At 48.5% G+C, this 24,750-nt stretch overlaps 1 protein-coding gene across 9 annotated transcripts in view; it reads left to right on the top strand.

The window, feature by feature from the left end:
- RYR3 (ryanodine receptor 3) overlaps positions 1-24,750 on the top strand; it is a 1,450,647-nt gene that overhangs the window by 1,421,268 nt on the left and 4,629 nt on the right. For all 9 annotated transcript variants that reach the window (XM_069208992.1, XM_069208994.1, XM_069208991.1 and 6 more), the window contains one exon: positions 10,777-10,828. In XM_069208992.1, the coding sequence (XP_069065093.1) occupies positions 10,777-10,828 (52 nt within the window). The remainder of the gene's footprint in view (positions 1-10,776; positions 10,829-24,750) is intronic.

Raw genomic sequence — 24,750 nt, 5'->3', positions numbered from 1 at the left:
TAGTGAGTGACCTATGTCCAGCCAGTACACACACAAAATAGAGTCCCCGCACTCATGAAGTCCATGAAAATGGAGCTAGAGTTCGTGGGGGCACTTCTGCTCATGTAGGGGTGCCCTCACACACATGTACCTGCACCCTGCCCTCTGGGTTAGGAGGGCCTACCATACGGGTGACTTACAGTGACCTGTAGTGAAAAGTATGCATGCACCCTTTCACGCACGCTGCAATGGAAGGCCCGCAGATACACTTTGCATGGGCTCCCTATGGGTGGCGTAATACATGCTGCAGCCCATGGGGTACCCCTGGCCCCCTAATGCCCTGGGTACCAGAGTACCATATACTAGGGACTTATATGAGGGCACCAGTATGCCAAATGTGGTGTGTGTGTGTGGTCCAAGCAACTAAGTTTGAAGGGAGAGAGCAGTCACTGGGGTCCTGGTTTGCAGGATCCCAGTGAACACAGTCAAAACATACTGACAACAGGCAGAAAGTGGGGGTAACCATGCCAGAAAGAGAGTACTTTCCTACACTCGTGTGTCTCAGTTTCTTTGCAGGTTGTAGGTGCCCGTTGCCTTCCCCAGGGCACTGCTGTCTTGGCTGCAGGCGGCAATGTAGAGGGACGGGTATGTTCCTTGTACGATTCATGCTAACTGTTGGCCCTGCTGACTAGTACCAACATCATGGTTTTGGATACTGTGGTATAGATTCCCCTGTACAAACGTCCTGCCGTTCACCGGCGCAGGCCCTCAATTCAAGCTAGCAGGGATTCGAGCTTTTTTGACTGGCTCCATAGTTGGCAGCTCTCATCAATTTAAAAAAACGCTCCCTGTACTGTATGTTGCCATCAGCGCGATGCCCGTAGCGACGCGTCTCTGACCACGTTTTGCTGCACATCATACGGGTCCCTCTGCCGTGTAGTTCCGGCGCAGGACAAGGCAACCCTCCCACTCCATGCCTTATGGTGGGAGGCACCTTCGGCAGTTTCAGATCCTTTTCAAAGTCTCTCTGCTATGAGCCACAAACCGGAAAACCATCAACCACTTCCCGCTGTAATAGGGATATCACTAGCCCGATGCGACCCAAATAAATTCGGTCCTCTGTTCGTCTCGACTTGCTAGAAGCCCCCCGCACGTACGACCACCATCCCCGAAGAAGCCCCCGCCCTGCGTTCCCTCCAGGCCGCTGCTCCTCCTGTGGGGCGGCCGTTCCACACGCCCCGCTCCGGCGGCCGTTCTGCAATACCGCTGCTGCCCCCGCCCTGCGTTCCCTCCAGGCCGCTGCTCCTCCTGTGGGGCGGCCGTTCCACACGCCCCGCTCCGGCGGCCGTTCTGCAATACCGCTGCTGCCCCCGCCCTGCGTTCCCTCCAGGCCGCTGCTCCTCCTGTGGGGCGGCCGTTCCACACGCCCCGCTCCGGCGGCCGTTCTGCAATACCGCTGCTGCCCCCGCCCTGCGTTCCCTCCAGGCCGCTGCTCCTCCTGTGGGGCGGCCGTTCCACACGCCCCGCTCCGGCGGCCGTTCTGCAATACCGCTGCTGCCCCCGCCCTGCGTTCCCTCCAGGCCGCTGCTCCTCCTGTGGGGCGGCCGTTCCACACGCCCCGCTCCGGCGGCCGTTCTGCAATACCGCTGCTGCCCCCGCCCTGCGTTCCCTCCAGGCCGCTGCTCCTCCTGTGGGGCGGCCGTTCCACACGCCCCGCTCCGGCGGCTGGTCCTCGCCTGGCTGCTCATGTGCTGTGCGGAGTTGCTTTGTCCACCCGGGGGCCGGCCGCTCCAGGTCCCGCGACGAAGCGGGTCACCCCTCGCCAACCGCAGTGGAAGATTGTGCGGCAGCAGCATTTGTCCCCGCAGTCCTCCATCATCCCTTCTAGTGGAGCTCCTGCCAGGCGGCGGCAGCTCCCAACGCAGCACATCCACTTCAATGCTGCAAGGTCGGCACTTGTTGGGGGTGCCGTCCCGCACCCCCCTTGTGACCTCGCAGGCCTCCTCTACAGTACCTGATTGGCGGCTTCAAATATCGCTGACCAATCTCCATGTCCAATTATCACGGGGTTTACAGCCTCCCCGGGCTTGCCAGTCCCACCATCGGCAGGTGCTATCTCCGCCCCCCAAACTGCTCCACTGTGATGACCTGCCCGATACCAAACCTGCGGGGCAGCCCGCGGCCCTGCTTTACACCACTGGCATGAAATGGCAGCACAAGCTTAACACGTTGGTAGAAGCCTCTAGAAGGGGAGGGAACCAGGCTCGGACTGGGAAGGCGGCGTGTGCCTGAGGCTAGATGGGGGCCGATTTTTTTTCCTTCTATTTTTCAGTATTCAGGCCGCTGTTTCTTTGAACATGCAAAGTAGCCTTCCCCTCTTACCCCCGACTGTCAGACGGCCAATTTTCACATACAGAATTACAATGGCCCATCCTGGGCTGCCACAGCACGTGGTGCACCGCCTCCTACCCCGTCTTAGGGCATGACAGGGAGGCATGGACACTGGAGATGCTCCTTTTCCAAGGACGAGTGGTGGGTCCTATAGAGGGACTTCTGTTTTTGTCCCCGCAGTAGGTGGCGACACCGCCATTTCCCGGTGGCCAGGTGAGGCAGCCTTTCTACATACACTACCGCCTGAAACTCAGAAATCACTGGAAAAGCACACCTGTTATTTGCAGTTTTGTCACTTGCTGAAAGACGTTGTGACTCAGTAGGTGCCACCAGCAACCTATTTACTATGCCTTACAACCACCGTAGGCAAGTCTTTCAATTACCTTTGTCAAACGAGGTCCCACAGTAAGACGTTTGGGTTCGTCAGAGAGATCAGATCTTTCATCATGTACTCCGTGCTTGCAAAATCAATGCAAAATAAAGCCCTTTCTCACAAAATTAGTGAAATTGAAAGTGTCAATGACAAGAGCCTTCAGTTTAATAGTTAGGATGCCACAGTGAGGAATGTGCTAGGATGATTTTGTATATCCTACAGATTTCATTCTGGACAGGCCCAGCCCAACTATTCTTCGAGGTCAACAAATGGAACATACAATTAAAAACACGTTACAGTGCAACAAAATGGCAGAAAATGCTTTGGAATGCACTTTTATAACTACCCAAATTGTGTATGCTCCTTTCCATTTTTTGTCTCTTTCAGCAACGCTCTGCTCTGCCTTTTGACGCGATGATACACGTGTCAGCAAGGCACTTCCATTCTACAACACTGAACACATTACTGTCCTCTTATCACATTATCCACACGCATTTGGTTGCCAGTAGTTGGCACCAGCACTCATTTTTGGAATGAGATTTTGACCAGAGCAAGTGAGAGAATGATATAACAGGAAGAAGGAAGAACAGAATGATGGATAAGCATTGACAATAGAAAAAAAGAAGAGATGAAAAGCACCTGCAAGAGTGTGACGAGACAGAAAGCGTAGATAGTGAAATAAAAAGGCATGTGCTGAAGCCAAGACTAGGGGGTGCCTTGCTATTGAGCCACATTCATCAAAGCTGGCCCAAAGCTCCTACAGACAATTTGCGGCCCTTTGTGTGATAAAGCCATCTAAAAAATCAGTGGTGAGAGCCTAGCGCTTCTGCGTGTTGTCCATGCCCGGGCCTGTATCGTACACTCAGTACTCACAGAAAGATTTCCACAGCCAATGAACAGAGGCCTTCTCTTCCAACCTTTTGTCCATAGTCATAGTCTGTACCTTTTTATTATTAAATTGGATAGGCCTTTGAATCTAGAGAGACCGATGCACTCTTGCCAATTGTACTTTCAATATTAATACCTCTCATCATTAATTCTTAATAATTGATGTATTAATCCGACCAGTGCCAACTATGCAAATATTTATCATCCCCTTAATTACTGAAAGGAAGATCATCTTTGGGATTGTTTCATCTTTATTGCTCAATATACAAATATAATCCATACATATTTAGGACCAGCACCGTTTATTTACGTTTTTATCATCTATTTGTATCAGATAACAGTCAGTATATGGCATATCTATAAACATTTTTGCAAAAACTAAAACAGTGTACCAGGCATCCCTTCTCATTCACATACATGTACTAAATAAATTCTAATAAACGCAGACAACAACACAAAAGCAATGTGACCTTATTGATTTATCCCAATACAATACTGGATTCTATCTAGTAGTAACCACTCTTTTTCAGCTACCTTTTCAACAATTATTGACTTTTAACACCAAGTTTTGGTTCATCATTTGTTGCCTTCATCTGGATATGCATAGTTTCCTGCTGTTAATAATACTCCTATGTCATACTTTACAGTGTCTTTATGTATGATTGCTCTGCTGTGATTAAAGTCATCTCATCATCTCGTGGTTGATTTGCCATATATTGACATAACATTATTCTGATCGATGGGAGTATGTAGTATTTAATCATGACTGTGAACTAACTCATTGCTAGGTCGCAACACCAGTCTGTGTTAGATATTTTTGTCATGAGGGGAGTTTTGAAATCCCATTCAAGATGTTATTTGTGTTCACGTCGTCTCTATTGAGCAAGAGCTAAATTGATTTTCTTTCCCAGCTCTTTGGTCATTTTACATGTCTAATTGGAAGGAGGTGTAGGTCTCATTTCTCTACCCTCCTTTTAATCTCCTACGCAATGGTCTCTGGCAGGGGTGGCTCTTTCATAAGGGCAGACAAGCGTCACCCCACCCCCCTTCCACCAGTAGCAGAAGCTACAAACCTTTCAGAACAAAAGGATAATAAACTATCCCTCAGAGCGCATGTGTGTTTGACCGACCGTCTTGGGCCGGCCAAACACACATGCACAGTAGGCTTTCTCCAGCCCAGCAACACAGTTGCCTGGGAGCACCCTGGCTGGGCGCTCCCAGCCAATCCTGATGCTGGTCTAAGCAGCGTCAGGATTGGCCGCAGGGCAGGCTGGGAGCCTGTGCCTGCAGTAACGAGGCAGATGAGACGGAGGAGCAGAGCAGCCTGCATTCAGGTACGCTTTTATTATTTTCTAAAAAAATAATTTAATATATCCCCCCCCCGTCTCCTCCCTGTCGTGCTGCACCTGCCCCACCCCTCTTAAGAGCTGTGAGCCGTGACTGGTCTCTGGAGGGTCCGTGAACCGGGAACCTTATTTGATAGAAAAAGATGCTAAACATGTAAATAACCTGTGAGGGATTATATTTGAATACGGAGCAATAACGACGTGAAGATGTTGCGTGACTCTCTTCCTTTCACCCATGAATGAGCAGGAACAGGAATGTGTGTGGGAGCCTGGGCAAAGGGAGAATCATGGAACTGACCATGTCAGGAGAACAATGGGCGAGATGCACTGGAATAATGGAGTTTTCAGTCCTGACCTATGTTACAGTCTAAAGTGCTCCCAAAATAAGCCTCGAACTAAGCAATGCTTCATGAAAAGTAGCGATCCAGAAATGTGAGCCACTTTTTTGGGGGGCGGGGGGCTGAGGGGGGAATCAGGCCCTTTTTTTGTCACACTCCGACTCTGCAGGAAAAGGCAGTGGAATTGTAGAATTTCACAAAGGAGGCAGATGCACGAGGTAAGTTTCAAAGGGGCTCAAGTGTTTAAAATGACTTGGATGTATTAAGAAGAAAGGTAAAGGTTGTACAAGGTCACCCGGTGACTAGCTAATGCATCCAGAGGTGGGGACAGAGACGTTCTGTATAGCCAGCACGATGGCTACACTGTGCAGCAAGGCAGAAGAGAGGGTCGACTCCCCCAACTCCCAGGAGGCTGGGCTGCTTCTGGCCATGCTGCAGCCAGACCACCGGTGCTGTTATCTGTGCCTGCTGGACGACTGACAAACTAGACCATGGCATAACATCCCCTTCCCCACCCCCCGCTGGAAGTCATGCCAGCGCCGCACACCTGCTCTTCTTTCTGCTGCTCGAAGGCCGAGATAAGCCGCCTCCCCGGCAGCCACGATTTCAGCGCTTAACCCATTTAATTGTTGTCAGAAAAAACACAAAATAATAACTCGTGCTCCTGGGATATTCGGATTAGTGTGACCCTGGCTGAGAGGCCTTAATCTGGATCCACGGCAGAGTACAGCTGGCATGGAGGTGGGGACGATGGTCTGCACCTTGGGACACAGTGAGGCGAAGTCGACATGGCAGGGACCATTAGGCGGGGTGCACTGCAGGTTATCCTATCCTCTCACCACAAAAACCCACACTTTAAGGTTAAGAACAGATATTTACTCTTGTCACATGTAATGTTCTTTCAATGAAAGATGGCCTGAAACCTGTGCTTCTCCATCAGCTGTTGAACAAGGCTTCCTTATCTGTGCTTCTTCATCACCTGTTGAATTAAGGGCCCCTTACCTGTGCTTCTTCATCACCTGTTGAATTAAGGGCCCCTTACCTGTGCTTCTTCATCACCTGTGAATTAAGGGCCCCTTACCTGTACTTCTTCGTCACCTGTCAATTAAGGGCCTCTACCTTGTGCTTCTTCACCACCTGTTGAATTAAGGACCCCTTACTTGTGCTTCTTCATCACTTGTGAATTAAGGGCCTCTAACTTGTGCTTCTCCGATACCTTTTGAATTAAGGGCCCCTTACTTGTGCTTCTCCACCACCTGTTGAATTAAGGGCCCCTTAGTTGTGCTTCTCCGCTACCTGTTGAATTAAGGACCCCTTACTTGTGCTTCTTCATCACTTGTGAATTAAGGGCCTCTAACTTGTGCTTCTCCGATACCTTTTGAATTAAGGGCCCCTTACTTGTGCTTCTCCACCACCTGTTGAATTAAGGGCCCCCTACTTATGCTTCTCCACCATCTGTTGAATTAAGGGCCATTTACCAGTGTTTCTCCACCACCTGTTGAATGAAGGGCCCCTTGCTTGTGCTTCTCCACCACCTGTTGAATTAAGGGCCATTTACCAGTGTTTCTCCACCACCTGTTGAATGAAGGGCCCCTTGCTTGTGCTTCTCCACCACCTGTTGAATTAAGGGCCCCTTACTTGTGCTTCTCCACCACCTGTTGAACTTAGGCCTCATTACTTGTGCTTCTCCACCACCTGTTGAACTGAGGCCCCGTTACCTGTACTTCTCCACCACCTGTTGAACTGAGGCCCGTTACCTGTACTTCTCCACCACCTGTTGAATTAAGGCCCCCTTGTTTGTGCTTCTCCACCACTTGCTGAATTAAGGGCCCTTTAGCTGTGCTTCTCCGCTACCTGTTGAATTAAGGGCCCCTTACTTGTGGTTCTCCACCACCTGTTAAACTGAGACCTCGTTACCTGTGCTTCTCCACCACCTGTTGAATAAAGGGCCCCTTACTTGTGCTTCTCTACCACCTGTTGAACTGAGGCCGTTACCTGTACTTCTCCACCACCTGTTGAATTAAGCCCCCCTAGCTTCTCCTCCACTTGCTGAATTAAGGGCCCCTTGGTTGTGCTTCTCTGCTACCTATTGAATTAAGAGCCCTCTACTTGTGCTTCTCCGCCATCTGTCGAATTAAGGGCCATTTACCATTGTTTCTCCACCACCTGTTGAATAAAGGGCCCCTTGCTTGTGCTTCTCCACCACCTGTTGAATAAAGGGCCCCTTACTTGTGCTTCTCCACCACCTGTTGAACTGAGGTCCCATTACCTGTGGTTCTCCACCACCTTTTGAATTAAGGGCCCCTTGCTTGTGCTTCTCCACCACCTGTTGAATTAAGGCCCCCCTACTTGTGCTTCTCCACCATCTATTGAATTAAGGGCCATTTACCATTGTTTCTCCACCACCTGTTGAATAGAGGGCCCCTTGCTTGTGCTTCTCCAACACCTGTTGAACTGAGGCCTGTTACCTGTGCTTCTCCACCACCTGTTGAATTAAGGGCCACTTGCTTGTGCTTCTCCACCACTTGTTGAACTGAGGCTCCCTTATCAGCACTTCTTCATCACCTGCTGAATTAAAGGTCCCTTACTTGTGCTTCTCCACCCTCTGTGAATAATGGGCTATTTACCAGTGCTTGTCCACCACCTGTTGAATTAAGGGCCACTTACTTGTGCTTCTCTACCACTTGTTGGCTTAAGCGCCCCTTACTTGTGCTTCTCCACCACCTGTTGAGTCCGACCTCCTGTGGGACTGAATCCTCAGTACCTTATCTTTCTCATCAGCGGAGGGGCTAAAGGCTCTTGCTGGGCTACTGACTGACGGCCCCTTGATTTGATTCCTCATCACTGGATGTACTGAAGGGCCCTCACTTTCCTTCCTCATCAGTGGAGGGACTAACCCTTTGCTGTACTTCCTCGCCATCACTGGGACTGAAGTAGTCTTGCTTTTGCTTCTTCGCCTCTTATCAAACTGTAGTCCCCTTTCCACTCCTTAACTATCTTCTGATTGGCAGAAGTCGCCTTACTCTGTTACTTCACCCATGGACTGAAGCCACCATACAGTTGCTTTCTCGCAACCTGCAGGCTGAATCCCCCTTTACATTTGCTTCCTCATCACCTGTAGGTTGAAGGCCCCTTGCAGTTGCTATTGATTTTCCCATCAGCATGGAAAATGACATCACAGTGCCCTCCACTGCTCCCCTCTCCGAGGACCTACTTAATGGCAGCTGCAGCATGGACGAGCAAAGCGGGCACGCCACTGGCGCCAAAGGCAAGCCCATCTGCACCTGTCCACACCTCACATCACAGCAGGAGCTTTCACCTATACCCATTGCCGAGCTCCAGCAGCCACCCACTCACACCCCGTAAATACTAACAATGCCCGCAACACCCACTCCCAGCGTGCACACACACACCGTATACAAGCACCAACACCATCTCCAACACCCACTCGCATGCATGCCTCTCAACACACAATCATTCAGCAAACATACAAGCAAAACTTGGGACCTGCTGAGCAGCGACACACTCGACATCGTCTTAATCAGTGACCCGGCTCAAACCCTCATCGGCACCTGACATTTCCACAGTAATTTCAGTGGGCTACAAAATCGCTCAATAGGACCACGTTCACAAGCCAGCAGGAGTACTTGCTATTATCTACAAGGAATCCATGAAAATGCACAACATCCACAGAGAACGCCACCCCATTCATGGTACACCAGCACTTCAAAGTAAAAATCTCAGAAAACTTCACCCTGTACGGACCCTTGTCTACCGACCACCAGGACCCAGAGCCACCTTTTCTAACCTTATCACCTACTTTGTTGCCCTGCTAAACATTGACTCCAGAGCCTGCAATCTCCTCAGTGACCTCCACTTTGACCTGGAAGACAGAAACAACCCCTGCTCCACAGCACTCCACAGCAACATCGGATTCACCCAGCTCGTCTCAGACCCAACACCACAAGGCACACACGGGACCCCATCTTCGCCTCATGAGAAAGCATCAAATACAACTCTACCACACCGCTCACATGGACTGACCACTTTATCGTCCATATCAAAATAAACACACCAAATCAACACCCCTACCAGGTTCAGCATTCCAAGCTGCAGCAGGGGCAAAAATCACAGAAGCAGATTGGTTCAGCACCGTCAGCACCGATCAACCTAGCCCAGCAGGCAACCTCGACAAAGACATCCACAACTGGATTGCGGCCTCCCTCCTACCCATCAAATTCAACAAGCATACGAGATCAAACAAGCAAGCCAGCTGGTACATAAAATACCTCCAAGACATCAAACAACACTGTAAACATCTAGAAAGGAAATGGAGACCCAGTCACAACACCATGGAAAGAACAACCCACAAGGCTGCACTCAGATGCTATCACCAGCAAATAAGAGACGCCAAGAAAAAAGCACTAGTGGACCTCATCAAAGGAAGCTCCAACAGCTGCAAGGATATATTCTCGATTGGAACCTTGCCCTCAGGCACCCTCAACATCACTGCTTCCCAACAGCTTTGCGACAACCTATCCAAATTCTTCCACAGCAAAATCGCAAACAAGTACAGCAACTTCACATACCATCCCAACCCCAGCAAACTTGTTGCTAACCTACCCACTACCACCAGACCAAATGGACAACCATCACCAGAAATGATGCAGTGGCAATCATCTCTAAGTTGAAGCCCCTTACATTTGGCTCCTTAAAACGTTTAGGGTGATACCCCTTACATTTGCTTCCTCACCACCTACAGACTGAAACCCCTTACATTTGCTACTGTACTACGTATAGGCTGAAGCCTCTTTCATTTTTGCTTTCTTATTATCTGCAGACTGAGCATCCTCACATTTGCTTCCTCACCAACTGTAGGCTGAAGCTCTCTTAATTTGCGTCCTCACCACGTATTGGCTGAAGCCCCTTTACATTTGCTTCCTTACCCACTACAGGCTGAAGCCCCCTTACATTTCCTCACCACCTACAGGCTGAAGCCCACTTACATTTGGCTCCTCACGACCTACAGAATGAAGCCCCCTTACATTTGCTTCCTCACCACCTATAGGCGGGACTTCTTTACATTTGCTTCCTCACCATCAGTGGACCGAATCTCGTTTTCTTTCCTTTGCTGCCCCTAGGCACTTTCAGGATACCTCCGCTAACTTAGCTGCACAGGAGGTTATGCCTAGTGACTCTGTCCTCAAGGTTTTTTGCCAGGCCATGTGCAAAGGCTCCAGTGGCACACTGACAAAGTGCTGTGGTACTCATAGGCAGGTATGTAACATCAAGTAAAGCAGTAGTAGGGGATCCAGTAGGGATACCTGTTGACTTAAAGAAACTGGAGGCGGGGCACCTCATTATGGATGGTTTGGATTCAGCCCTACTAGACGGGCCTTGTCAACGCTTAGTTATTGCTGTCCTTGTCTGTGCACCTAATCTATGTGTCCACTTATTGCAGGTTCTTCCTGATGTACATCATCAACAAGGACGAAACGGAGCACACTGGCCAGGTACGTTTGAAACGAGTGAACAATGGGAAGCTCATATCCATCGCTCACTCAATTTTCAATAAACACCAATCTCCTCCCCATGCCACTGACACCCTGTCTCCCTTCTATTATTATTAAACACCTTGCCAGACTCGTTCTGCATATTCATATCCATCTCCTGAGGTCTGGTGCCCCCAGACACACCCTTGTGCTATTCCCACCGTGATCCCTTCACAACAGATCGCTCTTTCACCCATTCAGCAACTAGAAAGATTGAAGTATTCGCAGATACAACTTCGGGCAGGACGGGGTAACAATTAGGCCCTTGTGCCGCCAGCGCGCCAATTTTCCCATAAAAAAAAAGTTACGCAGCGGCGGCAAAAGGAGCTTCTAAATAAGCCCATTAGTGAGAAATTCAGAAATGAGTAGATGGCCGATTTAAAAAAAAACAACACACTGCCCCCCTACCCCACCCCACCACCAAAACATTCAGTGCAATGTTGGCGGAGGCTGGTCGCTATAAATTGGGTTGTGTTTTAGCAAGCATGCACCATATTCGTAAACAAGGGTAATGTTCTGCACAATACACATTGTTTAACCATATCTCTTTTGGGTCTTTAATCTGTAATTGACTTCTGATTTCAACTCTTGTCATGTCTCTAAGTTAAATTAAACACCACTTTCAGTTCAGTAACTCATTCAGTTTATGCCAGTGTTACTGATTTATGTGAGAAGCAGGTGGCTCTTCACTGACCCAAGTCATGCTTTATTATCTTGTGGTGGTTTAGTGGCAATGTGGCTTGAATTTAAACTTTAACTCTTAAACAACAACACAACAATAGTATTCTTGTAGGTTTCCTGGTGACATACCAGTGATATACGTCACGATGCAAGTATACACCATAGTAAGATATGTTACAGAAGCACAATTGTATAAACCAGTTATAAATTTAAATAAGGAAAAAGAAGCCTTTTGACATACAGGTTGTAATTTACAACAATAATCCTATTGGAATTAAAATGTACCTTGAACAGCCAGCCTATGAAAACTGCCTTCAAATTCTCCAGAATTATTCCCAGTTCTGAGACTCCTGTAATGCGTGGCACCCACAAGGTGAAACACACACGCACATTGAGTGAACATTAAAGCGTGTATTTAAGTATGATTAAGTGTGGGGTAAAGTCTTGCTTTTAAGAAGTGCTTTGCGGTTTTCACTTTCTCCATCAAACTACTTCCACTTATGCAGCCACACTTTGAATTTCTCTGCTTTCATGATCTCAGGAGCACCGGGCCCACAGCTAAATCATGTTTGTATTCACTAATCTGAGGTCCAGATTTTTCAAGGTTTTGCGTTTCCCCTTGCGCCATGCAAAGGAGCGCAAGTGTGACACAAAACCTACATCTTTATCAAGCTACAAAAGTCCACCTTGCGTGGCCCTGCATGGCTTGATAATTCTGGAGTTTTGCCCCAGGAAGGCATTCCATAGGTAGAGCGTGGGTGTTCCCACGCATTCACCCATGGATTATAGCACATTCCCAGATTTACCATTAGTGGTAGACCTGAGAATGTGTCAGTGTTGCACTTCCCCAGGTGTGGCGCAACATGGACAAATATCTTTATTTTGTCTTGTGTTTCTTCTTTCTATGTGTGCTGCAGGAAGGAAAATGGCTCTGAGGTTTTTTTGTGCAGGAAGGTTGTCCCTTCTTGCACAATAACAATCGTACCTACAACGTAGACACCCTTCCACCATGACACAAGGGTGCCTGCGTTGGCGCAAGGTAGCCAAAAGTGCACCAGCACTAAGAAAGGACACAAATGCCCCGCATAATGTTAAGTACGACGCATTCCTGCTCCTTCCTAGCCCTTCCCTTTCACACAGCGCAGCAAGGTGGCTTGCTGCGCTGTGTGAAAAAATTATCAATTTGGGCCTTAATGTTTATATGTAAAGCACAGACATTTACAACCAGGAGCTTTTTGGCACTAGTATAGATGCTGTGCTGCATGACAATGAGAGAGCCATATTCACATAAAAATGACCAATCCGCCCCCAGTGCTGATTTCAGTTGCCGTGTGGTGTGCCACGCACAACCTAAGCTCCTTAATGCTAGTGTGCGTGAGTCTAGCACGGGTTTTGTGCAAGAAGTGTATCCTGGAAAAGAGGAAATGCTTTTCCCACTTTGTGTGCTGTACAGTGCAGCACACATGCAAAGTCGGAAAAGCAGGGAGAAATGAAAATATTTCTCAGTTTAACGCCTGCTTTTCAGTAGTGTTAATTTTTGGCTCTAAACCCTTTCTACTGATGTTTCAGAATAGGGTTTGGCGCCAAAATGCATGGGTGGTAGCAAGGGTACGCCTATATACCACCCATGCAACACCCCCTTGATGTAAATTAATGCTAAGTAGCATTTCGCACTGCTTTGCATTATTTTGCCACACAAACCAAAGCAAATACCAATTTGCATTGGTTTGTAAACCCCCCAAAAAAGTTTAGCGTTGGTTTAGCGTTACAAAAGTAACACTAAACCGACGTTTAACCTTTGAAAATCTCGGCCCAGGTCTCAGTGAACCTCAGAGGCAAAAAGAAAGTTAAAGAATGAGGAGCACATTTATTAAAAAGTCACGGAACACAGCAAGACACCTTGCTGCACTGCATGACAGGGAAAGAGCAGGCATGCATTGTATCTAACTTTATACGCCGCATTCCTGCCTTTTCCCAGCTGGCACACAATGTGCTGCCAAGCACCAATGCAGGCACTCTTGCACTGTGGTGCAAGGGAGCCTGCATTGTAAGGATTGTTTTGTGCGGGAAGTGGCATCTTCCTGCACAAAAACAATACCCTGAGGAATTTTCCTCTGTGTACTGAAAAATACACACATAAATGTATTTCTCCTTGTTATGCCTCACCTGGAGCGGTTTAGCAGTTTTGGCACATTAGCAGGTCTACCACTTATGGTAAATCACGGAATGCATCAAAATTCATGGGCGTTGCGTGGGAACACCCATGCACCACTCATGGAACGCCTCCCTGGGGCAGAGTAATGCAACACAGTGATTTGTGCTGTGTTGTATTACTCTGGATTCATCAAACCACTCAGGGGGCCATGCGTGGCTTGATAAATCACATTTTAAGTGTTGCATCACTTTTGGGCCCCTTTGCATGAGGCAAAAGTGACGCAACCCTTTAAGAAATTTGCCCCTCAGAGTTAAGGATGATTACATCTCAGACTTCTTTCCTGGATGCTGGCGTTTTGAGGTGAAGTATTGTATAATGGACATACAGACGTCCCGAAATCATCTGCTGGTCCACAAAAATAAAAACAGTGAACGGCCACCAAGTGGCTAGGGGAAATTAACTCACAAGGGTAATTCTGAAAACAATCTGTGCCACAATATGTTTTAATATTATGGAGCCTCATGGCATTGGCATGGAAAAGTGGCAAGCCAACATGGAATGCATCGCCATAGTCAAGTGCCAAGGGAAGTGTGACATCGGTAGTTGTTGCATTTGCTTTTTGCTGCGAGTTTTGTGAAACACTACATTGCCAGCTTGTGGTAAAATGATTGACAAAGTACTGAAGAATATGTTTGTTCAATACAGGAACACAATGCTGGGAATGTAACCTTGTAGGGTGATTAGGGGCTATTAGGATAATGGTTAACCCATATCCAACAAGTTTCTACTGTCATTCATGTGATACTGCTTAGCCTACGACCAGCTTAAGCAGTTCATTTTTTCAAAAGTTTTCTGAAATGTAATCACTTGCGTACGACCGGAAAGTGGTAGCTCAGTTTGTTATAGAGTTTTGGGCCTAGTACACCCAGAGGCTTCCACCACCCTTTAAAAGCATTTGCCAAGATCAAATTTGAGCTTGCCAGCGAATGAGCTCCCTTAGGAATGTAATAAGGTGCCAGCTTAAAAAATAAAATAAAATCGGGCTATTACTCAAATGACTTTGTGGATGTAGCACAAGACTGAATTACATTTTTGATAACTGGGGTAGTGAGTTGAGTGACAACAATGACAGATCAGTGTCTAGTTTGAAAACTATGCACCAGCTGGTGTGGACTGCCCGGAAAATAGTTAGAACAGGGGAGTGTGGGACCACCTCCTACAGCCTAGACCTCTGGAGACAGCGTGGGTGCAATATAGAGCATCCACACATTGGCTGCCGGCCTATACATGCTCACCGATAAGTATTAACCTAATTCACAGAACTGAGAGCCAAAAGGACCAATCAGTGCTGCTGAAAGGCAGAAAGGGCTAAGAAATACTAAACTTATTAGAAGAGAGGTCATACCCCATTGGACTCGGCCTGACTGAGAGGGGTGTGAGATGAAAATGTAGGAAAAACACGAATTAAGGATTTGACAAGAAGGAACTCAACCAGTCCAGATGAGTACCTCCAGCGCCGTGTTAGTCCAGAATAATACTCAAGATATTGTGGGTAATGGAAAATAAAGAAGCATTGACGAAGCCATTAAGTCTTGTCTATTCAAGAATTATTGGCTTTGCCAATGCGTTTCAGCCATGTTGTACACCAGCGTGGCTGCTGTTCAGCATGGCTAAACGTCACTGGCATAGACAAGAGTGGCATAGAGTGAAGAGGAGTACAGTTGAGTTGATTGGAGTAGCGCTCCATAAAGTACAGTGACATAGAGTGGAGTAGAGTGTTGTAGATTGGAATGGAGTAGGGTGTCAGAGTGGACTGATATAAATTGTTGTGGAGTGGCATAAAGTGAAGTGTCGTAGAGTAGAGCAGAATGTCAGAGTGGAATGGCGCAGACTGGAGTACAGTGTCAGAGTGTGGTGCTGTAGAGTCAAGTGGCATAGACTGAAGTAGTGTAGAATTGCATAAGGTGTCGTAGAGTGGAGTATTGTAAAATGGCATGGTGGAGTTTAGTGTCGTTAAGTAGTGTCAGTGGTGTCAAGTGACAGAGTAGAGTGTCGTACAGTGCAGTATAATTTAGTAGTCGGTCGCAGAGTGGAGCGGCGTAGAGTGTCAGAGTAGAGTAAATTGTTGTAGAGTTTCGTGGAGTGCAGAACAGTAGCGTGGCAGAGTAGAGTGTCAATGTTGTGGAGTGGCACGGAGAAGAGTGTCATGGGACAGGGTGTCACAGAGTGGTGTACAGTGGATTTAAGCTGAGTAGAGTGTCGTAGAGTGGACAGGTGCAGAGTGGCGTTCTGAACTCCAGCATGGTTATTCTGGGGGCGCTTCAGCTTCCCCACCCCCCTGCAACTATGGATGAAAGTGAGGAAGTTTAAGTAATGCTACTATTAAAGAACACTGAGCAATATAAACAAGCTTGTAGACAGAACATTGTTCCTCACAGGCATGCAAGATTGATGATCAAACTGGCAAAGATAAGTAGAGTCAGTCAAGCAGGAAGACAGGAGGGCATAAAACCTCTTCCAAGAAATACAGCACTTTGTGTGCTTCACAGAAAAAGTAAAGCATTGGCTAAGCCAATGGGTTTCGCCTCTGCAAAATCTATTGGCTTTGTTAATGTGTTCAGAGTTCATAATGAGCACTGCCTAAGTAGGCACTCGCAACAGGGTGAAAAGGGGGGTATTAGGGGGGGGGGACGGGGGGGGGGGACACACAACTGCACCAATATGTTCTCTTGAAGAGGCTAGGCCAAAATTTTAAACAAGTGAGACACTGCCCAAAGTCGTCATGGCTGCAAAAAGGTGGCAAAATGTGAGTGACTCTGCCGCGGCTTCACTAGCCTCTTACTAAGATCCTCGCCGGGTCTCCCCTCTCTTGCACCAGAAGCATACGTTAATTTCATTTGCCTAACGCTACTACAGCAAGCTAGGCCTCAACTGATCTGACGTCACTTGGTGCTGAGCCTAGAGGTTTAACCTGAACCAGTGAGACATTGGCATAATTTTTCGAGAACTGATTTTGTGCCTTCCCGCTCCAACTGTACCACGTGGCGTAGGTACCAAAATCCACTGATGGACCACCTTGTCCCCCACCCCCAGAACTATGTATTGTGTATTCTAGCAGTACTCAGAATCATTCCGTGAACGAGTGAGTGGGACCCATGTCTCAACACAAGACCATTCTCGCCCAGAAGCTGAACCACATTATTCTCTATTTTGCATACAAACAGCTTAATTACTGTGTAATAAGAGCTCATATGTTAATCGCCACTTCACCTCCTGCCGAGAACGGAGTTTGAGGGCAGCCTGCCAGTTTGGAATTGTGCATTCTTAGCATTCTTGGAGTCAGTCCAGTGGCTGCATTGGTTTCGGCTCAACATCCTGTGATTCTGGGCAAGTCAATTAATCTTGCGGTGCCTACAAAAAAACAAGCAACAACTATGCACAAGGAATGTGATGAAGAAGGGGAGACCATCATTGGAGTCTAACCATCAGCTCAACCTCCTGTGATTCTGGGCAAATCAATTAATCTCGCAGTGCCTACTAAAAAACAGGCAGCAGCTACGCACTATGCACAAGGATTGCGACGAAGGAGGGGAGACTGGCATTGGAGTCTCGACGTGGGCTCGACATCTAGTGATAATGTGCAAATCAATTAATCTCGCTGTGCCTAATAAAAAACAAGCAACAATTATGCGCTATGCCCAAGGAATGCAATGAAGGAGGGGAGACCATTTGAAGACACAGGCACACTTATGGAGCACTAAAAAGTAATTAGAAAAATAGAACCCTGCGAAGCACCTAGCTGTGGAAGGAGACCGGCTGCCAACCACTGACTACCTGCCGGAAACTACTTCCAACAGGCTCCAGGAACAGCAGAGACAAAGAGGCGCACCTAAGACCGCTGATCCAACAGAAGCCAGAAAATGAGAGTGACCGGGAAGTCTACAAATGGTCAGTATGGGGGAAGGGTTCTAAGCCCCTTTTGATATTATTTAGTTTCACCAACAAAAGACTTCACAAGCACAGCGTGCTCCGTGCAGGCTAAACCTTAAAAAGAGGAGTACCTAGAAAGCGAGCAGTCGTGGAGGAATGCAAGGAGCCAGTCAGGGAAGTGGTAAACAGCTCCATGGGAAGGACAAAGGCATGCTGGACAGCCTAAAACAAATAAGGACAGCAAATAGAAAGTGAGTAGATATGAGTTACAAAACACAAAGCCAATGGTAAGCAATGGGTGGAATACATTCCCAGGGAAACTTTCAGATTGTACTCAAGACGTCTTTCGCAACCAGGCATCTGCGCTGTCTGGTAGGCTTCGACCTAAAATGCAGACAGACCCAAAAGGGTAAGAGAGGACCACCGTTGGTCACCTGCCTGAGATCTTTGAAATCTGATAGTCTTCTTGCTGCAGATTTCTTACCTTTGATTTTCACAGGCTGGATCCAGAAACTTTTGCTTGAGCAATACCACTGCGCACGCTGTCTGGTGGCTCTGTTCGATTCCATGTGGCGTTGGCGCCGGCGCCGGCTCTGACCTCGCAGTCACCTATGTAGGCACCACCCAGGCGAGCGGACACCAGTTCTTTTCTTTCCACACCGGTTAGCACAGATCTGTCGAGAGCTACTCCTCTATTGCTTTTTACAGGCTTTTTTCAACATTTTGCCAAAAACGTTTTTTAAGTGTGTCGAGATGACATCTGGAAAGGTAGGGTTTAAACTGTGGGGCGTCTGTCACCACGCCATGTCTTCACAGACCCTCACCCAGTCTGCCTATGGTGTCTGTAGTGCGACCAAGACTCTAAGTCGTGCTCGGACTGCTTGGCCATGGCGCCAAATGCTGTGAGGGAGTGGTTCCTAAAGCTGCTTGCAGCCCGGCAGGCAACGCCATCTGGTGCCTCCGTAAGAGGTCACGGTTCCATCCGTCGAGATGGTCGCAGGACACTCCAGGAGCCCTAAGTCCTCTTCTTCCCATTTGAGGTCCTCAGGACATTCTGGAAAGAGTCGCAAGAAGAAGTCTTAACAGACTTCAACTTTGCTTCGTTGTCGGCTGATTCAACAACTTCAGAACATCAGCGTTCCAGGCACGGTTCCACAGAATCAATGCCAGGTCCGACTTTGCACCTCCCTCATTTTCCAGGAGCCGACGCAACCCCAACTCAAGTCAAGGACTTTCACGAGGCTATTTGCCACGTATATGAACGGGCCAACTCCTCCACAGCACCTTTGGACCCCGTGGGGTCAGAGAAGGCCCCATAAGGTTCTGCGCCAGCGGCTTTGGCCTCTGCTCTGATGGGGTCTCACGGATCCGACTCCAGATCAGCCCCAGTCATACCCAAGTGACCTTCTTCTGCACCCGTCATGATGCAGATGCTCCCGGCACCAGCCCCATTCTGATTCCAGACTATCCAGAGCCGAAACTGCATTGCACAACGCGCCCACAGATGCCAGATCATTGCCTGAGCCTTATTTCCAGCAGCCAGGCATGGAAGAAGAGAGGGAGGGGTCACTGGTCTCTTTAAAACACCAGTTAGAGAGTTCTATGCATTGGTATGAGGAACTAGGAGAGGCCATTGAACTGGACACCTATCCAGATACTGGCCTGCTCTCTCTCCCCACTGCAGCTACAGAGGAGTGAGCTTCCTATGCAATGGTGGTGCATAGGACAGCAGAGGTCCTTGACCTCGAACAGCCCTTGGTGGCTGTTAAGACAAACCTCTTGACTGAGGTGCTTCAGCCTGGGGCTTCCATTTTCGAACCCCTCCTGTCCCTTTAATGAAGCACTTACTGATGTCCTGCTGGGAGCTTGGTCCAAGCCCAGTACGGGCCATCATCTCCCAAGCAGTGAAAGTTGAGAGAGACGCAGCGAAGTTCACCATTCAGTGTGGCCTGGCCGATGGCCTGGATATTACTGACTCACTGAGCAGGGCGGCTTCATTGATGGTGCCCCTATGACGTCACGCCTGGCTAAGAAAATCAGGCTTTTTGGGATATGTCTAGGCAAATATTATGGACATGCCCTTCGATGAGACTCGCTTGTTCAGTGAGAAGGTCGACTCGGTGCTAGATCACTTTCAGGACTCTCGGGCCACGGCCAAGTCCTTTGGCCTTTCTACTACACTTGTTCACCGTCTCACTTTTGCCCCCTTCGTGGCCACAGAAAGGGTCTACCACAGTGCCAACCTTATGACAGCCACCGTCCTGCACAAGCTCTACAAGCTATGCAAGGGCGTGAGTGCAGTGTCTTCAGACCTACAGGGTCTGGAAGCCAGAAGTCATCCGCCACCCAACCCCTGGCAGCTGAAGCCTCAAAGCCCTCCTAGTTTGGCTCTGCAGGACCATGCTTGCACAGTTTCCTTTCCAGTTCTTTCCTCCCTCAAAAACACCAACATTCAAACGGCTGGTGGAGGATCATTTGTCTCTGCCATAAAGAGGAAATAACGGCTCTCTTGGCCAAGGGACCCATAGAAAAGGTCCCAATATCTGAAGAAGGCGGTGATTGTTATTCCTGCTACTTTCTGAACCCCATTCTAGACCTACAGACCGTAAATCTCTTCCTCAAGAAGGAGAAGTTCAAAATGCTCACGTTGGCTCAGGTCTTGTCTGCCCTCGATCTAGAAGACTGGTTGGTAGTGCTAGACTTACAGGATGCGTATTTTCATATTTCCATTCTGCCTGACGACACGTTACTTGTGCTTCAAGGTAGGCCGCAAGCACTTTCAGTTCATCATGCTGCCATTTGGCCCCTTCGGGTGTTTGGCAAGGTGATGGAGGTGGTCGCTTCTCATTTGCTCAGGGGTCAGGGGTTTCAGTCTTTCCCTACCTCGATGACTGGCTGTTGAAGGCGAGCTTGCCCCATGCTGTTGTCTTTCAACTCCAGACTATGGCGAACCTTCTGTATTTGCAGAGGTTTACTATAAACATGCCAAAGTCACTCCCAACTTCCTCTCAGATGCTCACTTTCATCAGAGTTGTTCTGGACACAGTTCAGTTTCGGGATTATCCTCCCGAAAAGCGAGTCCAGGATATTCGGGCTATGATACCGATGTTTCAGTCTCTATCCTGGATTTCGGTGAGAATGACTCGGAGGCTGCTGGGACTCACAGCCTCCTGCTGGTCCAACATGCCAGATGGCACATGGGGGCTCTGCAGTGAGACCTGACGTTTCAGTGGGTGCAACATCAGGGGAATCTCTCGGACATGGTTCAGATCTCGAAGGGAACTGCGAAAGACCTGCAGTGGTGGTTGTCGAATCCAGATTGGGTCAATGGCAGATCCCTCTCCCTTCCCCAACCAGATCTCACAGTAGTGACAGGTGTATCAATCCTGGGATGGGGCAGACATATGGGAGAGGAAGAGATCAGAGGCCTCTGGTCTTTGGCGGAGTCTAGTCTCCACATCAACCTTTTGGAGCTCTAGGCAATTGACTTGCATTGAAAGCATTTCTTCCCTCTCTCAAAGGGAAAGTAGTGCAGGTGTTCACCGACAACACCACCGCATGTAGTATTGCAACAAGCAGGGCAGAGTGGGATCGTGGACCCTTTGTCAAGAGGCTCTTCGCTCCTGGACATGGCTGGAACGCCAGGGCATTTCTCTGGTGGTTCAGCATCTGGTGGGCTCTCTGAACGTCAGAGCAGAAGAACTCAGCTGTTGATGTGTAGTTGATCACGAATGGTGTCTCCATCCGGAGGTGGTGCAAGCTCTCTTTCAGCAGTGGGAAGAGCCTTGGTTAGATCTGTTCACCTCCGCAGAGAACTCGCATTGTCAGCTATTTTGCGCATTGGAGTTTCCATTCGGCACTCACTTGGCAACGTTTTTCGTCACGAGTGGAACTCAGGCCTCCTGTACGCCTTCCTGCCAATACCACTTCTGCCCAGAGTTCTGAAGAAGATCAGGCAAGACCGGGCCCAAGTAATCTTGGTGGCTCCGGACTGGGCACCAAGAGTCTGGTATCCCGAGCTCTTGAGCATGGCCATCGATCCTCCGATCAGACTGCCCCTTCAGGAGGATCTTCTGTCACAGAGGCAGGGGATGGTTATCCACCCGAACCTGTCCAGTCTCCGCCTCCTTGTGTGCGGATTGAGCGGCGACAGTTGATGGCTTTTGACCTTCTACCCGAAGTCTGCAATGTCATCTTGGCAGCCAGGTGTCCCTTCACCAAAACAGTATACGCCTGTCTTTGGAAGAATTTTGTGGCATGGTGTATCAACACATCTGTTGTTTCCCTCTCTATGGACCTCTCCCAGTGGTTCTCTTCTTTATTCTCTCTCTTGCCCAGCAGGGCTCTGCTCTGGGCACCCTCAAGGTTTATTTGTCTGACATCTCTGCCTTCTTAAGGCTACCAGACTAACCTTCTCTCTTCAAATCTCCCATTGTTGGGAGGTTTCTTAAAGGCCTCACTCATATGTTTCCTCCAGTCCCGTTCATCATGTCCCAGTGGGATTTGAACTTGGTCCTCACATACCTAATGTGTGCCCCTTTCGAGCCGCTCCACAACTGTCCTTTACGGCTCTTACCCCTTAAAACAGCTTTCTTGATTGCCATCACCTCTGCTTGCAGAGTAAGTGAGCTTCAAGCTCTTTCTTCGAAGTCACCATTCCTAGAAGTGCATCCTGACAAGTGGTGCTTCGTACCTGGGCTTCCTTTCTTCCCAAAGTGGTAACACCTTTTCACGTAGGCCAATCTATCACCCTGCCTACTTTTTATTCACCCCCCCACATCCCTCTCATTAGGAGGAGAGACTCCACTGTCTGATCCAAAATGAAAGTTGGTGTTCTATCTAGATCGTACGAAAGAATTTCGGGTGGACGATCAACTCTTTGTGGGATATGTGGGTGCGAAGAAATGGAAGGCAGTGCATAAGAGGACCATCTCACGCTGGGTAGTCCTCTGCATCAAGATGTGCTACGCTTTGGCGAAAAAGCAACCTCCTGAGGGTTTGTGCGCTCATGCAACCAGAGCACCTGCTGCTACCACAGGGTTAGCAAGCGGAGATCCAGTCCTGGATATCTGTCAGGCTGCAACACGGGCGTCCTTACATACGTTCACCAAGCACTACTGCTTGAACAGTCAGGTCCGCAGGTATGGCTGTTTTGGCCGTTCGGTCCTGCAGGACTTTTTGGTGTGATCTTAGTTCGCAGCCCACCACCGGGGATGGTATTGCTCGGATATCTAGTCAAAGGTAAGGAATCTACAACTAGAAGTCTCTTCAGGTGTGCAAGTTACTTACTTTCGGTAACAATATATCTGGTAGAGACATATTCTACTTGCAGATTCCTTACCAACCTGCCCATCCTCCCCGCACTGCAAACTGATTTCCATGGACAGGTACTTTCCTCTAAGAGCCCTAGTTTTGGCACACCGTTCTCAGTGTTCTTCATGGCTCTGCGTTACTGGCGTGGGAAGTCATGGAAAGAAACTGACGTCAGCGTGCCGGGGTGGTACATATATATGACCACGACGCCCGTGGAGTCGACCGACGCCACCTAACGACGCGCAGGGGTACTGCTTGAAGAAAAAATATCTGGATCCAGTCTGACGCCTGGGAAAATTCTAAGTTAAGGAATGTGCAACTAGAATATGTCTCTACCCGATATATTGTTACCGAAGCTAAGTAACTTTTAGCTCACGTACCTCATGTGTGCTCCTTTCGAGCCGCTACACAATTGTTCCCTCCAGCTGCTCACCATCAAGACAGCCTTCCTAGGGGCAATAACATCTGCCGAAAGGGTGAGTGAGCTGCAGGCCTTGTCATCCAAGCCTCCATATGTCACAGAGTTTCCTGACAAAGTGGCGCTTCTCACCCGTGTCGGTTTCCTCCTAAAGGTGGAGACCCCAACTCATTTGGGGCAGACTGTCACCCAGCCAACCTTCTTTGTTATCCCGCATCCCTCTAAGATAAAGGAGCGACTCCATTGACAGGACCCCAAAAGAGCGTTGTTGTTCTACTTTGACTGCACAAAGGAGTTCAGGGTGGACAACCAACTCTTGGTGGGATATGTGGGAGACAAGAAAGGTCAGGCAGTTCACCAATGAACCATTTCACGCTGGGTCATTCTCTATATAGAAAGCTGCTACACTGTGGCTACGAAGCCTCCTCCTGAGGGCTCATGGCCCATTCCACCAGAGGAAAAGCTGCGACCGTGGCGTGAGCTCGTGGAGACCCAGTCCTGGACATCTGTCAGGAAGCAATGTGGGCGACCCTACACAATTTTGCCAAACACTACTGCCTAGACAGTCAGGTCCACAGGGGCAGGCATTTCGTCAGTTCAGTCCTGCAGGACTTTCTAGTTTAGAAAATGTGTCCGCATCCAACTGCCAGGAGGATATGGCTTGGGTATCTATTCAAAGGTAAGGAATCTACAGCTAGAAATCTCTACCAGATGAACAAGTTGCTTACCTTTGGTAATGCATTATCTGGTAGAAAATATATCTAGATGGATGTTCCTTACACCCACCCATGGCTCCCCGCTCTGTGGACTCATTTGCTAAGGTCAGGCCGATCCCTTTCGAGGGCCCTAGATTTGACACACAATAGTCTGCTTCATGGCTCTGCAGTCCTGGCATGGAAAGTCATGAAGATAGTAACTGACGTCCACATGCCTGGGTGGCGTCTATATAGGTGACTGGGACATCACATCTGGCACCAATGATGCCATGCGGAAACGAAGTGAGCCACCTGATGGCGCACGCAGTGGTATTGCTCATGCAAAAGTTTCCAGATCCAGCCTGATGCCTGGGAAATTCAGAGGTAAGAAATCTGCAGCTAGATATAGGCTCTAATAGATAATGCGTTACCGAAGGTAAGTAACTTGTTCATTGAGATGGGAACAGATTACATCAATCAATCAATGTTTATAAAGTGCAGCTACTCACCCGTTATGGCAGTGGTCTTCAAACTTTTTAATTCCGCGCCCCCCCAGTTGAAAAATAAAAATCATTGGGCCCCCCTTCAGAATTTTTCACAATTATTTTAGAAAGATCGCAATGTTTAAATAGGTCTAAACCTATTTAAACATTGCAGTTAAGTACTGTTACCTTTTTAAAACTGCAATAAC

This window comes from Pleurodeles waltl, chromosome 9, assembly GCF_031143425.1.
Source record: "Pleurodeles waltl isolate 20211129_DDA chromosome 9, aPleWal1.hap1.20221129, whole genome shotgun sequence".
Lineage (NCBI taxonomy): Eukaryota > Metazoa > Chordata > Amphibia > Caudata > Salamandridae > Pleurodeles > Pleurodeles waltl.
This window is presented reverse-complemented; position numbering and strand designations above follow the sequence as displayed.